This window comes from Balaenoptera borealis (genome assembly GCF_965194805.1).
Source record: "Balaenoptera borealis genome assembly, chromosome: 3".
Classification (NCBI taxonomy): domain Eukaryota; kingdom Metazoa; phylum Chordata; class Mammalia; order Artiodactyla; family Balaenopteridae; genus Balaenoptera; species Balaenoptera borealis.
In genome coordinates, this window is record NC_138866.1 from 64,995,669 (window position 1) to 65,012,338 (window position 16,670).

The 16,670-nt window shown below is 46.3% G+C and overlaps 1 protein-coding gene across 12 annotated transcripts in view; it reads right to left on the reverse strand.

The window, feature by feature from the left end:
- The window catches only part of NPAS3 (neuronal PAS domain protein 3), an 853,648-nt gene extending 842,042 nt beyond the window's left edge, over positions 1-11,606 (reverse strand). For 6 of the 12 annotated variants that reach the window (XM_082384096.1, XM_082384094.1, XM_082384095.1 and 3 more), the window contains exon 1: positions 10,886-11,606. In XM_082384096.1, coding sequence (XP_082240222.1) covers positions 10,886-11,043 — 158 coding nt within the window. In that variant the 5' untranslated portion in view covers positions 11,044-11,606. Of the gene's footprint in view, positions 1-6,359; positions 6,491-10,885 lie in introns of those variants that run through there. The other 6 variants (XM_082384090.1, XM_082384091.1, XM_082384089.1 and 3 more) reach the window with 2 other exon arrangements.
- Between the last annotated feature and the right edge of the window lie 5,064 nt (positions 11,607-16,670).

A 16,670-nucleotide genomic window follows, 5' to 3' on the forward strand; every position in this document is an offset into this window, starting at 1 on the left:
AGAGTGTGTTATTCAGAAAGCCTATGAGGTTGTTTCTACCCATTCAGTGGCAAAACTATCCCAAAATAAAAACATCTCAACTGCAATCTTTAGATTAAACTGTGGCACACTCTGAGGCAAGAATAACACGAGCGGAAGAGGTCACTGAATACTTCAGTCTAAGACCAAAGAGGCCTATGTACATGGCAAACTGATTCTTCTGAAACCATTCAGTAAAAAAATCTGCCCCAAAGTATAGACAGCTGTGGAGCTTGCCCACAAAACTACCGGAATGTTAAAAGGTAGAGTGAGAATAATTTCTTGATTCTTCCTCTAACTTTATAAACACGGCATTTCTGAACTTCTCCAAACATCTGAGGAAGGACCAAGAAGCAGAGATCTAGTTCACTACTCACAGCACACACAGTCTTTCTGCCATAGGAACTTTCTGGCATCGGCTCAGAAATCCCCGACTCTAGAAAATCCAAAAATGTAGGCCCCTCCACACTGCAGTTAAGGTACATTTCTAGAGACAAACCTGATTTCAATCTCTAACTCTACCACCTTCTTTGGGAACAATAAGCCTCTGTTTTCCATCCATAAATGGGGATATTAGCACTTCCCTTGTAAGGCAGCGGGGAAACCAATGAGAAAATTACTACGAAGTATTTAACACAGGGCCTGAAACATGTAATGTCCAATAAATCTTTATTATGATCATATGTGATCTATTTTCATTTTAAAATCCCATCAAAAATCTTTAAAATTTTTTGCTATAATTTCATTTACATTATATAGCATCTTTTCTTTCTTTCTCCCAAGAACCTCTAATCATTTTATAGTCATTACTTACAATATTTTACAGGCTGAATACCTGTCCCCGCAGAACACTAAGCTAACAGAAGTCAAAGGAGATAAGGAGCCTTATTTATAGGTGTATGAATTCTGTACTTCCTACTCTTCCAGAAAAGGGTGTTTTCTGGCCCTTGATAATATTTCACATATCCAATATAAAGACAAGTCTGTAACTAGAGCAACTGCTCTTACAGGGTGTATTATTCACCACTATCCCCCACACAAGTCATGATGGTCCACTGCAGAGGTGGGATAAATAAAGCTGAATGAACACAATCAATAATTATAGTCGGGGCCCACGAGCAGTTTGGACAACAGTAATGTGCGATTTTCAACTTGCCTCTCATGATTTTGTACACGAGATCACAAGTATTCCAATTCACCAAAACATTACGCTTTAGACATGTATACAGACAACTTCAAGTGTTGTTTAATCTTGTCACTGTCCTAGTAATTTCAGATATAGTAGCAGTCACCTTCCTCTTACGAAGCCATGTCCTGCTTATGCACTGTACTATTATTAATATTACTACAAATTATTCTATGTACGGTTCTATCAAACTTACTAGTGCAAACATCCTATTCACACTAATGGGGCCCAGCGCAGTAAAAAATACCATTCAGTTACAGTTGGTTTATTACACTGCCCAATGAGGAAAAAAAAAAAAAAAAAAGGCACTATTTACTGTGAAAATACTAACATTAAATGCAAAGCAAACATAACTAAATTTTCCCATAAATTCAGGAAGTTGTTAGCTAATCATAGATTTAAATATTTAAAGTTTCACATATTCCATTATGAGCAACTTTGGAAGCATTTAAATTTTAAAATTAATATTTAATCAAATGAACTACAATTTTCAACATACTAACCCTTACACTAGGTTTCAGCCTTACCCATTGTATGCAATTAAAGAAATGTTGATAAAGCACTTGAAGTTAGATTCTAAGCCAACAGCAATGCAGAATTTTTTAAAAGTTAATTCAAGAGATGAAACGCTATAATATAGAAAAAGTAGCCATGTAAACATAACAGGGGAGGGGCTAGTTCTGCTCTCACGTGTGCTTAGTTTTCTTTAAATTTAGTGAGTGGCATTCTGCATAGGAAAGAGGATCACTAGAATTGCAGGAAAAAATAGGAAAAGAAAAATAGACTATCTAAGGGTCATTAGTAATAATAATAAAGCACTTAAGGAAGTTTACAGAGAAAAACATTACCAGGAATGATTCAGAAATCTCTGTGACATATCCCCTGCAAATACCCCGCAAAATTTAAAGCTCAACAGCTTAAAAAATAACTAAATAAAAGCTAAACTGCCTAAATCCTCCCCCAAAAGTTCTGCTTTACAAAAGCATATACAGTACAGATACACCATCATAGAAAACCTCACCACAGAGCAGGGGACCCTGGACATCAAGTCCGGTTTCAAACAGATGCAATTTTAACATGCCAGTGGGCCAGAGTAAAAGAGTTGAAGGGTTCATGCAAATTCTGGCATTCCCATAAAATAGATCTATTGTAGGTAGGGGCAACCATTGTGTAGAAGAATTTTGGGGAAAACTCAAACTTCATATTGCCAAAAATATCAAGCTGTTACAACCTGTAGATAATTGCAATATAATTCTTACCAATTCATTGCTGAACAAGACATTAATTTCCCATAACTTTTAGTCAAAAATAAGTCATATTTTTAAGAATATTTTAAAGACACAGGGACTAAAACTTTACTCATAATACCACTAGGTGCTAAAAAATAACTCATGTAACTTTTTTTTTTTAAACCAAAAGCATCAAATAATGTTGGATTCGAGTTTGCTCATTGTAACAAATCAAATCTACTAATTGGCATATTACAGATTTGAAGTAGCTTTGTGTCTCTCAATTTATAAATCAGAAATTGGAAATACGAAAGGATGTTGTAATGTGGGAGGGTCCTACGTAATGAAGGTCATTATAACTCCTGGCTCCAGAGCTATACAATCTAATATCCTCTCTGGTGGTTCTATGATATGCCCATGCATTACAGTTCTTGTTGACAGTCTGTTGCCTTGGAAATATTTCATTATTTCAGTTCTTCCATTTGTAGACCCTTGGCCTTGTGATATGAAGGCCATCCTATTTCATATTTTCGATTATCATTTAAGCAATCTTGTGGAGCTATTTATATATAAGCAAGTGTTAGACAACACACATCATCATTTATCACTCTGTGTTTAAGCTTACACTGTAGGAAGAAATACCTCCAAAAAAGTCTCCACCACCACCTTGACTTTTTAAACCAAAAGCCCTGTGCAAATGGAATATGCTTTGCAAACCAGCATGGGCATATCGCATGCCTGACACTTCTGTCTGTCTAATTTTCTTGGTTATACATTCACATAGTGGAAACACTCTGTGGTAGTGCTATATAATTTTGCAGCCTACTGGAGTTTTTTTTTCAGTTTTTGGTTTTTGTTTTGTTTAAATGCACAAGGTTTTCAACTTGTTCTTTCAGGCTCCAAAGAGACACTTTCTGTGTGTGTATGAGTCAGAGAAATGTAAGGAGTACTAAATAATAACGTAAAACATTATCAAGAAAAAGCTTCTCTTTCCAAAATTTACTCTGTAAACATTATTAGAAGAAAATGACTTTTGTACTGTATTATTAAACTCAGGTCAGATATGTCATAAATAAACAATAAGACAATTCAAAAGATATATTTTTTCAAGTTTTTGATTACTGGTATATTTGAAAAGCAGTAAAGAATAGTGTCCATGAATGCCTTTATGAAATCAATGATTTGGAAACCATTTTTTAAGTAAAAGGGAGGAGATCACTTAAAGCATGTCCACAGAAAGCCATCTTTTATAAACATATTTGTGTTCAACCATTACAGAGAAATCATACTACTAACCAGCAAGTTCAGGCACAAAGTGCACATAAAGGTAAAATGACTACTTAGCTGAAGCAAGTAACTATGAAAAACACCCCCTCCTGAACCAACCATCTGACTTCCCATTTCTCATTACAAAACCAAATCAACTAACATGTGTAATGTTTACACTTAAAGTGTTAAGAACATTTAAAACCCTAATAACAAAGTGAACCCTCGGGGCATAAAACAACTGTTTGGATAACGGGCCAAGTTTGTGGTTATTACTGTTTGAAAACATTTAGTTTTATAACTCCTTCCTTCCTTTCCTCTATATCGCTCCTTCCGCCCCTCCCTCTTTAGTACTACTCCCTCTCCCTACAGGTTAAACCTTCTCAGATCCAACCTTTAAAATGACAGCATCCGAGCTGAACAAGAAGATGCTATTAAAGGGCATTAAATTAAATACAGTATATCCTCCTACAACTTCAATCAGAATTTCAGACCAAGTGTTATTTAGTTCAGCTCTCAAGTGGAGCGGAATAACAAATCGCGCACTTTGATTTACCTTCTTCGAATGCCAAATGGAGACAGGTGATAAAGAACGCGCTCATGCACAGGCTATGAAGTTTCCTCTAGAAATTAATTCTATCTTCAAGATTCCCATCTCAGAGAAATTCCCAAAATGGCACACAAATAGGCCTCTGCTAGAGAGATTACTGGGGCCATCCCAGTAAATACACTTACTACCAGCAGAACTGGGGATGAAGGAGGCAAAGAGGAAGGAAAGGACGGAGAAAATCAATTACAAACTTCTTATTTCAAAAAGTATTCATCACCATGTTAAATAAGAAGTAATTATTAAAAGCCTTGCACGATGCTCTGAGACATAATTTTTCTACCTACGAGAGTAAAGTATTTAATATGTGAATTCTCATAAAACACTAAGACTGAATGTTCGTTTTAGCTTTGAGTTGTCAGATAGTTAATGCTACCCACTTTTAACATCTTTAAAAACTGGACTGTGTATGATTTACTCTCAGGTACATGATTTATATAGAAATTAGCTAGAGTTTAGAATGAGTCACTTAAGTACCTACTTAAAATTATTTCCTTAATCCTGACAATTCTGCGGTCCCTACTGTATGGAGGAAACCAGCAACAGTGCAACTGAAGCTTTTTAAAGCAATAGCTTGTTTAATAATATCTCCCTACCGCCTCTTGATGTAAACTATAGGTTAAATGCTATGTTGTACCAAAAATAAAACTGCCCACGTAATAATAATTAAGTCTTGCTACTGCGGACTGCCCTCATCTTCTTTTCAAGTTCACTTAAGCCTGTGAGGAAAGTAAACATCGCTGCTTGGGGGCGGGGGGACAGGGGGTGCATATATCTAACCGCATTTGTTTTCCTCACGATTCAATGGGTAACATTTCATACTTCCTACTGAGCATTTTCTCCTCGGAGACAGAGAGAGATATTCACTTTGCTCAAACCAATATGCTATATGCAATTAATGTCATTAACGCTGCCAATTAATAGCAAATAGGATTCCAAACAAAGTGGGCTGGGTGGACAGCAGGAGGGAAAACCACGTGGGGCGGAGGGGTGCTTAGTTACTCCGAAATCTAACAATGCCATCCACGTAGGACGGTTAAGGAAATTTTGAATACAAACTCCCTTTCCCTTTGGCTTTGGTTTAACTAACTTCAAACAGACATGCTCGGCTGAGCTCCTTGCCTGGATAGGCAATTCTCACCAGGAACTTTTTTAAACACAGATCCCCAAACAGTAACTAACGGGGCAGAGATGCTCCAACTGTTGGCACATTTTGGATCTCGCTGTTGGCTTGCTGATTTGGATTGGAGGGTTTTCTTCTTTCTTTTCCTTATTTTCTCTGGGGGGCAAGGGAGTGGAGAGGAGGGCAGGAGAGGAGAACAGAGGGCAAAGCAGGAGACCCACAAGTTGCCGAGGCTAGGGGCGCAGCCTGGGCGGCAGGGAGGCGGCGGCCGCGCGCCTCTCTCTCCGCCCGGCCCGGCCTAGCTGCTCCGCGCGGAGACAGCCCCTCGGCGACACCGTCCGGGCCTGGCGCGAGCTCCGCGCTCCCCGCCCCCGGCCTCCTCCTCCTCCTCCTCCTCCTCCTCTCTTCTCCTCCTCCCCCTTCTCGCCTGCCTTCCCTCCCCCTCCCCAGCCTCATTCCTTCCTAGAGAGCAGCTGCCAAGGGACCTGCGGCGGCCCCGGGGATCCCCCGGCCCCCCCACCCGCTCCGCTGCCCCCAGTCACACAGCAGCCCCTTCTTTTCTGTTTGTTTCTCTTTCTTTTTCTTTTCTTTTTTGCTTTTTCATTCTTTCTTTTTTTATTTTTCTTTTTTTTTTTCTGTCAGCGAGTCACTCCATTCGCCGAGCCGAGGAGGTGCGACCGCTCGGAGAGCCTGGCGCCGCCGCCGCTGCCGCAGCCACCGCGGGCGGACAATGCGCGCGGGGACCGCGAGCGAGCGCGGAGCCGCCAGCCCGCCGACCAGGTCCCCGCGGGCTCGCGGCCCAGGAGGCGGGCTGCGGAGCGGGCCCCGCCACCTTGGCGGCGGCGGCGGCGGAGGCGGCGGCGGCGGCGGCGGCGGCGGCGGCGGCAGCAGCCGCCCCGGCGGCAGGTTCAATAAACAGAAAAGTGTTACCGTTCTCGCCTGGAAGGATCCTGCTGAAAGCTGGGCTTGGTGGGCGCCATCTTCCTGCTATTTTTTTTCCTCTCTTACTTTTTGCCTCTCTCCCCCCTCCTGGGGCGGGGGGCGTGGGGAGGGCGGGGGGGTGTGTGCGTGTGCGTGGGGTGGCGGGAGTGAGTGCGGGCGTGCGCGGCGCTCAGCTGCGGCCAGGCGGGCGGCGGCCGTGGCCTTGGCCGTGGCGGCGGCGGCGGCGGCGGCGGCGGCCGTGCTGCTGAGGCGGGGAGGCTACGGAAAAGTAGTGGGGCCGGAGCCTCGCCGGCGGCCGGCCGTCCCCTCGCGCCGCCGGTGCCTCTCGCCGCAGGTCGCCGCCTCCTCCGCCGCTTGCGCCTTCTCCTCCCCCTGCTCTCCGGGCGCCGCCGCCGTCCATGCGCCGCAGAGCCCCCGCGGCCCGGGCCGCTCCGGCTCCCGAGACATGCCCAGCGCGGAGACAGGCGACCGGCGGCGGCGGCGGAGGAGGGGGAGGCGGCGGCGCGGGGGGGTGGGGAGGCGGCCGCGCGGCCCCGCGGGCAGCCAGGCCCAGGGCCCCGCCGCCTCCGGGTTCTCGCCTCGCGCGCCGCCACACCCCCCGCAGTCACCCCACCACCGCCACCCAGAGCTGGCCCGTTGGCAGGTGGGGCACACACCCTCCCGGCGGGGGGCGGGGGGGACCTAGGCCGGGAGGGGCGGGGACGGGGAGGACGCGCAGGGGGTTCCCAGCTTGACCGCTGTGAAAGTATTTCTGGGCATTTTCCAGCTGCTTTGCTCCAGAGCGCTCTCTCGCACGCAGACACACACCCCCCTTTCTCTCTCTCTCTCTCTCCCCCTCCCTCTCTCCCTCCGTGTCTCTCTCTCTCTCCCTCTCTCTCCCTCCATCTCTCTCTCTCCCTCTCTTTCCCTCCGTGTCTCTCTCTCTCTCCCTCTCTCTCCCTCCGTGTCTCTGTCTCTCTCCCTCTCTCTCCCTCCGTGTCTCTCTCTCTCTCCCCCCCCCCCCCTCTCTCTCTGTCTCTCTCTCTCTCTGTCTCTCTCTCTCTGTCTCTCTCTCTCTCGCGTTCGGGGACTGGGAAGCTCCGCTGCCGGCGCAACAACGCCACTCAGTTGCAGTTTCGAACACTTCCCTTCTCTCGAGTATCGCGGCCAGGAGGAAAGAAACAGAGAGAGGAGCTGGGAGGCCACGGGAGCGGGCTTCACAGGACGGCGTCCGGGGCGCGCCTCCGCGGACAGCGCGTGGGGGTGTGCGGGCGGAGCGGCCCCGAGGGCCCCGTGAGCGAGTGCAGCGGCGGCACAGGCACCTTGTGGCTCGGGCGCTCTCAGCAGCGTTGCAAAGCCGGAGCAGCTGCATTATACACGCACATGCAAGTCTGCAGACCCCGGGGTTCACAAGTGAATCCCCAGGAGTTTAAACGCAGTTAGATAAAACGCTTCTCTCGACTTGGCTCCTAGGACCTGGGACCCGACCGGACTGCGGGCCTCGGGGATCCAGCCCAGCTGCCTCCTTATTTTACAGCTCAGCGAGGCCTAGGGAAAGGGCCACTCAGTGCAGGGCCAGTGCTGGAATCCTATTGCCTGGGTAGCCCCTGGTCAGCGCGTTTTCTCCACTAAACCGCTCTGCCGGGTGTGGGCAGCTTTTTAGGCAGAGACTTGGGTCGGTCATGTGTCACCCAGGAAAGTAGAAAGGACTCTTAAAGTATTCCCACTTTGAATAAATGAAAGAGCCAGACGGAAAACATCAATCCTATGAGAGGCTTTGCATTTTACTTTAAGCTTAAGAAAAAAATAGACCTGCAAAGGGGTCCCATTCAGTTCTACCATTCCAGTACACTGGGGCTGAGAGTTAGAAACTTGGAAAACATAAGTGTTTTTCGTGATAGACGTGTTTAATCTGCATGATGGTGTTTGAGTTCTCTTTGGAGTACACTCTACAGGTAGGAGAAGATGAGAGTGATTGAAAAATGAAGTGGAGAGTGTTGAGTACAAGATAGACAGGGGCTAGAAGGGAGGGGAAAAAGTTGTCTGCTGGAAGTTTTGGCTCCAGGACAGCCAGCTTAGGGCATTTCTACCCAAAGATGACAAATGAGAGAAGCTTGTGTTCTTCCAACAGGCCACTCTTTGCTTGAAAACCCCCCACCCCTGTCAGTCCCTCATTAGACTTCCCAAAATAAGTTAATGCAAAAACAAATTTTTGGGGGGAAAATGATGTCGCCATTCACTCGAACAGACAGATCCAGGTCTTGAGGTGGAAACTAAGTCTGCCCTTCACAGCCCCTTCAGCCTAACAAGTAGGTGGCCCACATTCCCAATAAAATTCCAGAGGACAGGGGACTTGTGACTCAGACCCTGCCAATAATCCTCTTGCCCCACATGACTCGCTCCCCTGTCCCCAAATTAACTAAAATTAAAGGCAGTAACAGGTGTCATCATATCTGAGTAACGAAACCAAGAGCTACATTTTTCACAGCTAGCACCTTCTCTTCTGTCAATATGACAGAACATGAAAAGAGAAGAAGGGAAAAATACATCCCAAAGGCTAGAGTTTAGAGTTGATTATTTTTAAAGCTTTAGTCTTTAGAACTGCAGTGGGATTCAGACTTGATAAAGTGGCCCAAATTCAAAGATGAAGGTGGAAGCATCGGTACAGCTTTCGGCGTTTGAGCGCAGGACCATGGAGGATTACCCCTGCGTGCTCCTGACTTGCAGGGAAATTGGCCCTGGGAAGATCTTTATGATGAAAGACACCAACACTCAGAGAGTAAACATAAAGGCTGAAATTTCATGACCACCTCTTATGCCCAATTCATATCTTAAGGGTTAGTTGAAGTTCCCTGGAGGTCCCTGAAATCATCCAAAGGCCATCTGACATTTCTGACCCTTGACTCACTACTTCAGAGACCACACTATTGTGACTATTGCCTGCACTTCCTAGCTAAAGTGATCACTGGATTCTATTGTCATTTAAATGTTTTATAAGTGACAAAAAAAAAAAAAAAAACAACCATAAAACCATACCTGAACCATGAAAAGGAAAAATCTAATTCTTTCCTGGTCCTTTATGTTTGAAAGAGTCCCAGATCTTTTGTATTAAAGGTTCTTGTAATCACTGAAGTAAAACAAGACTAAAATAATTTAAATAAAAAATCTCTTTGACAAGGAATAGCCTCTTTTTGACTTATTTTCAAGACTCTTTTTTTTTTTAAACTTCTGACAATACTCAGAGCATACAATGAAGTCTTCTACAGAATATCTGCAATACTAGGCATCAACTTGGAAAACATTCAGTGTGTTATGCAAAACCTGCTCTGGTTGCTGAGCCACTGGTTAGAAGGCACAAAATATGGCAGTGATAGATTATCTTAACCTTTTCAGTTTAAACACTGTTGGTTCAAATCAAAGGTTCTCAAATCAATGAAGTTTGAAATACAAGGTAAGAATAGGAGCTGTTATTTGAATTATGCATTGTGTATATTTTAAGTTAAATGCCATTGGCAAAGCTCTCAGATGTTTAATCGTATGCAATCTGGGAAACACAAATATTTAATTTCACACTTTCATGTGTTCTTTTTTTCCTCCCATCTTCTATAAAACTGAGCCCCACAAATGGGAAGCTTACCTTTCATACTACATTGTTAGTTTTTCTCAGCACATTTTTGTGGATTACATTTTTGATAAAATCTTGCAACATGGCAAGTTGTCCTTAAGGAAAAACTTCAGGGTTCTAGGGCTGTTGGTGGTGGTGGTAATTTTTTCCCCCTTTCTTTCCTAACTGAATCAAAGAATGTTTACTATTTCAATGTCACAACCATATTTATTTTAATCCATAAATGTTTGGAGGAAATGCAAACAATAAATACTTTAAAACTTCCTTCTTCCCACCTAACCTAACTTTGTAAAATTTGCTTCCTAACTTGCATCTCTGAATCTTACGCATTTGCATTATAATACGTTTAAGATGAATACTTAACAGCGCCGAGGAGACTCGGATTTCATGCTGTATTTCCCTGTAGTAACAGGTGACATGATAACACTATTATGTAGAATTGCAAGTGTACGGCTACACGTGAAAACTGTTCCCATTCTGTTTGGAAACAAATGATCAATCAGCCTCAGGTGATCAATTGCCCCCCTGGCCGCCAGTCAGCGCGGGTCCGCACCCGGCAGAAGCATTGAGAAAATTCCGCTGAAAGGGACGAGGATCCCAAACTTTGCAAAAGCACCTTGTTCTGCGCCTCAGACTTCGCTGTAACTCCTTGGCTACGCGGTGCTGAGACTCTAGATTTGGGGCCAGGCAGAAGGCAAAGGTTGATATGACTTCGCCAGTACACTGGAGTGCCTTTCAATCCGAATTGTGAATTATTTTTTCCTGTCTTATCTGTAGAACGAGGGGCAAGCAAAGTGAGCCCTGGCGATGTGCATGTGTGTTGTAACGCATAAAACAGGAGGCAAAGTGAGTCCCACCCCAGCACCCCGGAGCGGGGGGACACTATCCCAGCCCAGGCGGGACTACTCACCGCTGCTGGTAGGAGGTGATGCCCTGGACGTTCTGCGGGGTGCCGTTGGCCGCGGCGCCGGCCCTCCCCATGCCCGCGCCGGCCGGCACCCCCGCGGCCGCCCCGCCGGCTGCCGCGGCCGTCACCTGCACGCTGAAATCCGGAAAGATTCGGATCATCGCCGCGGCTTCGGCCCCCGGGCGCGGCGGCTCTGGGCTCGGGCTGGCGGGGGCTCGGGCTGGGGCTCGGGCAGCGGCGGCAGCAGCAGCAGCGCGAGCAGCGGCGGCGGCAGCAGCGGAGCCAGGCACTAGCCTGCAATCCCATTAGTGAGCCGCGGCCACTGTGCGCGGCGGAGAGGCGCTTTGATGTGCGCGCAGCGGGCGGGGGGGGGGCCGCAAGCGCAAGGAGGAGGTGCGGGGGGGCGTGCGAGGGACTTGCAAACAGCAAAACGTGTCAGGGTGGGTCCTTTTTTCCCTTTTGGGGGGCGGTGGTGCTCCCCCCTCTTTCCAGGATGTTGCTCTCACTGGCTGCTCCGACTGCGCTGCGCGAGCCCAGCTGAGGGAAGAAGGGGAGGGGGTGGCGGAGGAAGGATGCACCGGGAGGCTTAGAGAGGACTTGGCCGGTGCAAGGGGATGACGGGCAGCGGAGGGTGCCTTTCTTTCCCGCCCCCTCAGCACAAACACGCACACACACACCGCGCACTTCCGACTCGAAGTGTAAGACAGGCGCGCTCTCTCCCCTCTTTTCTCTAGAGAAATAACCACCATCCAAGCAGGCTCGCGCCTCCCGCGGCTCCCTGTAACCTGGACTCCAGCCCGCGTGTGCAGGAATGGGGGCGCAGAACCTCCCCTCCGGGCCGGGACCCCTCTCTGCCCGTCTTCTGTGCACTAGGCAGCGCGGGGGTTGCCAACTGCAAGTTGGACTACTGGAGAACTTGATGCTTATCGAGGAGGGATGGTGTGCAAAGGAGGAGTGGGGGGAGGCGCTTTTGTGCAATGGAGAGTTTGTTCCCTTTATAAGAAGGGACTCTCCTAGCTTCTGGTGGGCTGGCATGTTGGTCTTGGACAAACTTGTGAGGTGGGGACTGCAGGTCCAGCTGGAGGGATTCGGATGTGCCCCTGATGACCCATCTCTATATGCCCCTTTCGAACGATGAAACGAATAAATTAGCAGCCACAACTGGGGCGAACTCTGCAAATTCCAACCACCAGGGAAACAAAAAGAGAAAACACGTGCATTTATTTCCTCGTGTCTTCCAGTTACTTCTCCACATTGTTACATCGGTGTTTCTTTAGGGGATGAGGAGGGATGCTGTGGTTTGGGCCCTTTTACTGACAACTTGCACTTCTTCTAGCCTGCATAATGGGTGGGGCCAATGGGAGCGAATGATTACCCCTACCCCCTGCCCAGGACCCCCAGTGGCCCCACTTCCTCCCTCTTTCTTCCGGGTGGCGACACTGGACCTGAGTTGCCGGGAGGACGGTGCTGCCCTTACGCGACGCGGGGCTCGGGCTCCCCTCCTCTTGCGCGCCACCGCCCCCAACAAGCTTGGCTGGTGCTCCTGTTGGTTTCCCCATCTCGTTCTCTCGTCTCTTCCTCTCCCCGCGCGCAGAGGCCCGGGCCTGGCAGCTGGGGGACAACTGGCCGCCGCGCCCGCCGCGCGAAACCAACTTGGGCTCGGCGGAGCGTGGTGGCCGCGGCCGCGCCGCCCGACCCTCTGCCAATAGCGCCTCGCCGGGCGAGGCACCTGCTTAACCCTTTGAGCCTGGGGCGCAGCCGGCCGCTGGGACCCAGAGGGACAGGGCCGATTGGCCAGAAGTTGCCGAGGACGAGAGCGGTAGAGACTGCCCAGCCCGGCGTCCCCGCACAAGGTCTGGGGGCCAGACGCCTACCCTCGCCGCAGACCTGGGCGTCCCCTTCCACCCTCGTGGCTCCCGGAAAACAGCCAAGCCGCACAAAGGCCGGTCCGCGCCCCGGCGGCGTCCTGCTCTGGCTGAGCAACCTCTGCGCTCCCCTAACCCGAGTCAGTTTCCGGAGAAGCCGCCCGCGCCCAGCAGCCGCAGGGAGCCAGAGGGAGGGAGCCCCAGCTCTGGCTGGCCGGGCCCACGGCGCAGCTGCGTTTCCATTTTCCTCTCAAAGAAAATGCTTTGGACGGCAGATAATACCAGGAGATATGAAACTGCTTCGTCCCCCACATGTTGCACGTAAAAAGAATCGTAATGAGCATCTGTGGCATGTGCTAGGGATCCCACGAGTTAGTTGAAGATCTAACTGAGGTCCTGACTGCCTCCTTCCTAGGAAGGGGTCTTTTTCTAGTTCAAAGGCATTTCATTAAGAGATACTAATACTTGTTCAGTGGCCAAACGCAAAGTCACTGAACGGGCGAGGGTAGGGTGTGCTGAGAGGGTAGGGGCACGTGGGTAGGTGGAAAGCCACCGTGGAGGGATCAGGTCACAGACGTAGCCAGGCCAGGCCTTGCAGTTTGACTCGGGTCTCAGAGCTCTCCCCTCCCCACCTCTCATCCTCAGGGCTGAGTCTGAAGAGATCTCAAATACCACCTCTTGGCTCTGCGCAAGCTTTCCTGTAGAAAGAAATGGGAGTTTGTGCTAATTATAGCCAGATCAGGAATGTTCTAGGGGTTGGGAAAAGTTCTCCTTCTCTGACTGCATAGGTCAAGGCCAGCAGTACTGTAGGCCACAGGAAGCCCAGTTAACGGCTGACCAATGAGGCTTAAAATGAACATATATGCAGACAGTGGATTTCTATAAAATAGCACGTCTGAATTATTGGCCCGTTGTGGGCTGGTGCCTGTGTCTGGCATTTGATATCTAGGTCAACCAGTTGGTGGAGGTTTCTGGCAAGTGGCTGCTTCTTCCGTGTGTACTTTGACTCCGATATGTAATGCCATGTTTCAGGTTAGATCTGGTGGATCCAGAGGCAGTCCCTCATGTGCTAAATGATGTCAGAGGTGGATAAAATGCTCTTTGGCCAAAAAAAAGCAGGATTTTTAGAAAATTATTTTTCCTTTTAGATTATTTTCTGCACAATCCACGAGTTACATTTATAGACAGTATCACCCTTCTTCTTTAACTGTTTTAATATTGATTCTATGAAAAGACCAGCTATTATATCTTATTGACTACTTATTTTACAGACTAGTTGGTCTGGAAATATGTGATCCTGCTTCTCTTCTCTTTTGGAGGGCAAGTTTTTCTTGGAAGCCCAAAGGGCAAACCTATCCCACTCGAAAGAAGATGTGAGATCTGCTGTTAGACATTTGAAACTAGATATGCTTAAGCTACTTCAATTATACTTGATACTATTAAAATAGAGTTTAATGAGCACATTCAACTTTAAAGTTCCAAGCTTTCAACTGTCTATATTTAAGAGAATTAATAGGGCTCCTCCCCTCCAGAAACTTTCTTTTCTAAAATAGAAATAAACAGACTACTCAAAGAAGACTTGCACAGTAGGTTACCTTAGAATGTATGTGATAAGTCTGTTTCAGTATTTTGTCTTTACATGTAAAAATTTGGAAGTTTGGTTTGCATGCATGACAGACAAATTCCTTATTGCATCTTCTTATCTCCATGTTCATTAAGGACCTTAAGCAAAATATAAGTTTATTCCCTCATTAGTAATTCAGATTTCATTACTCTACTCTTTCAGTTAAAATCTTTACATGCTGGCAGCCGTTTTGAAATATTTTGAAAGTTGCTTTGGCACTCAACCAACCAAAAGGGCTCCAGTTAACATTAAACTGTATATTTTCTCATTGTATATCCTTCTCCCCCCACCTAAAATCTACATATTAGGTTATGTAGAGATATAGAAAAGGATTTTATGATGTCTTAACTCTGAAAACATACATACGATACACACACAGCCACCACAATATATATTTACATCTTTATCCTTGTTGTCATTGTACAACTGTGCCTTTTGCTCATGTGATATAAATATCTATTCTCTGGAAATTCATTTCCATTGACTTAGAGTTAAATGGTTTGACTTTGAATTTTCATGATTGGCTGTCAGAAGCTGCCAATGACAGGTAGGAGAGAGCAGCTAAAAAGCTTTATTGTAACCAATTTTTGTTTTACTTTGGTCACGTGTTTAAGAGGAACATAAAATAGTACACAGAGATCAGAATAAGATAAAGCAAAACAAAATAAACAGAATGAAAATACTATATGTAATGAATAAGGTAAGAAATGCTTTACTCTGAAAAGGTGAGTGTTTTATTGAAGGGATCATGCTTCAATGAGAGGGTTTTTTTTTTTCCATTAAAAAAAACCCATGTGAGGACTTCCCTGGTGGCACAGTGGTTAAGAATCCACCTGCCAATGCAGGGGACACGGGTTCGATCACTGGTCCGGGAAGATCCCATATGCCGCGGAGCAACTAAGCCCGTGCGCCACAACTACTGAGCCTGTGCTCTAGAGCCCACGAGCCACAACTACTGAGCCTGTGCTCTAGAGCTGGCGAGCCACAACTACTGAGCCCACGTGCCACAGCTACTGAAGCCCACGCACTCTAGAGCCCGTGCTCCTCAACAAGAGAAGCCACCGCAATGAGAAGCCCGCGCACCGCAACGAAGAGTAGCCCCAGCTCGCTGCAACTAGAGAAAGCCCGCACACAGCAACGAAGACCCAACACAGCACCCCCCCCCAAAAAAAAAACCATGTGAGATAATTTACAGATATCTGAGAGAGGAGTCTTCATTGTAGGAAAAGCCGTGAGCTAAAATTAAGGTCCCTCCATATCATGGGAAGGAGATTTTACATTCTGTAGAGGGGTTTAATATTTGATTTAAACAATTTTCCATCTTTGCTCCTCAATCCAAATTGAACTCAAGCTCTTACTGCTAACTTTGCCATGCAATTAATATGTCCCCTAGTCCATTCAAAAGCAAAACTACAATGTCAGGGGAGAAAAAAATGACGTGAACTTCACAATAATGTCTTTCTCAATATTCCAGAAGAGAAACTAAGGAATTAAGAGAGAATACCTAATAAATCATTATTTATAATATATGTATGTCCATTTATAATATATAAGGAGAGTACTGAGGATTTTTTCATATTACTACTGCCTATATCAAATACTGAATATCTCAAACTGTTATGCTAAACTAATTCTCAGAGGACTTTAAAAATATATAGCTAGAAACGGAAGAGGTTTAGTTAAAAGAGAAGAAAATCCTTTAGCTATTTTCTAAAATCAGCAGCAGGCAGTAGAAGAGGAGGAATTGTTTAAAAAAAAAAATTAGTGAGCGGGGAAGGGTCTCAGATCCATACTTTTTTTTTTTTTTAGTTAAAATATACACACATCGTGGTAATATTATTCCAAAGCATGTGCAAATCAATAGAATCTAACTAAAGCTAAACTTAGACTTACATGCAAAAAAACTAAATTGTCTCAACATATTTAAAAGACTAATTTGTCTTTAAACAACAATCTCAAAAATTGCTCTTGCCTCTTTTTTCATGATAGAGAATTTGATTTTGGGGTTGAAATATCTCTAAATTTTAGGAGATAATTTTAAATCTACCTGTGATGATAAAGGAGTCCCAAAATGTTGGTTCCAGTTTGCTTCTTCTATGACTGTCAGCATAATTAGAACTTGAAAAGACCCACTAAGATGTGAGTTGTGACTTGCACCTCAGATCCAGCAGCCCATGCTACTTTTTGTTTCAGTGAAAATTATACCTAGTGCTAACTGGAAATTTTATTTCTGTTTGGCTGGATTCCTCCAAGTAGGCATACTTAAACAGCCAATGGACTCTCTTCTTCACTTAATTTT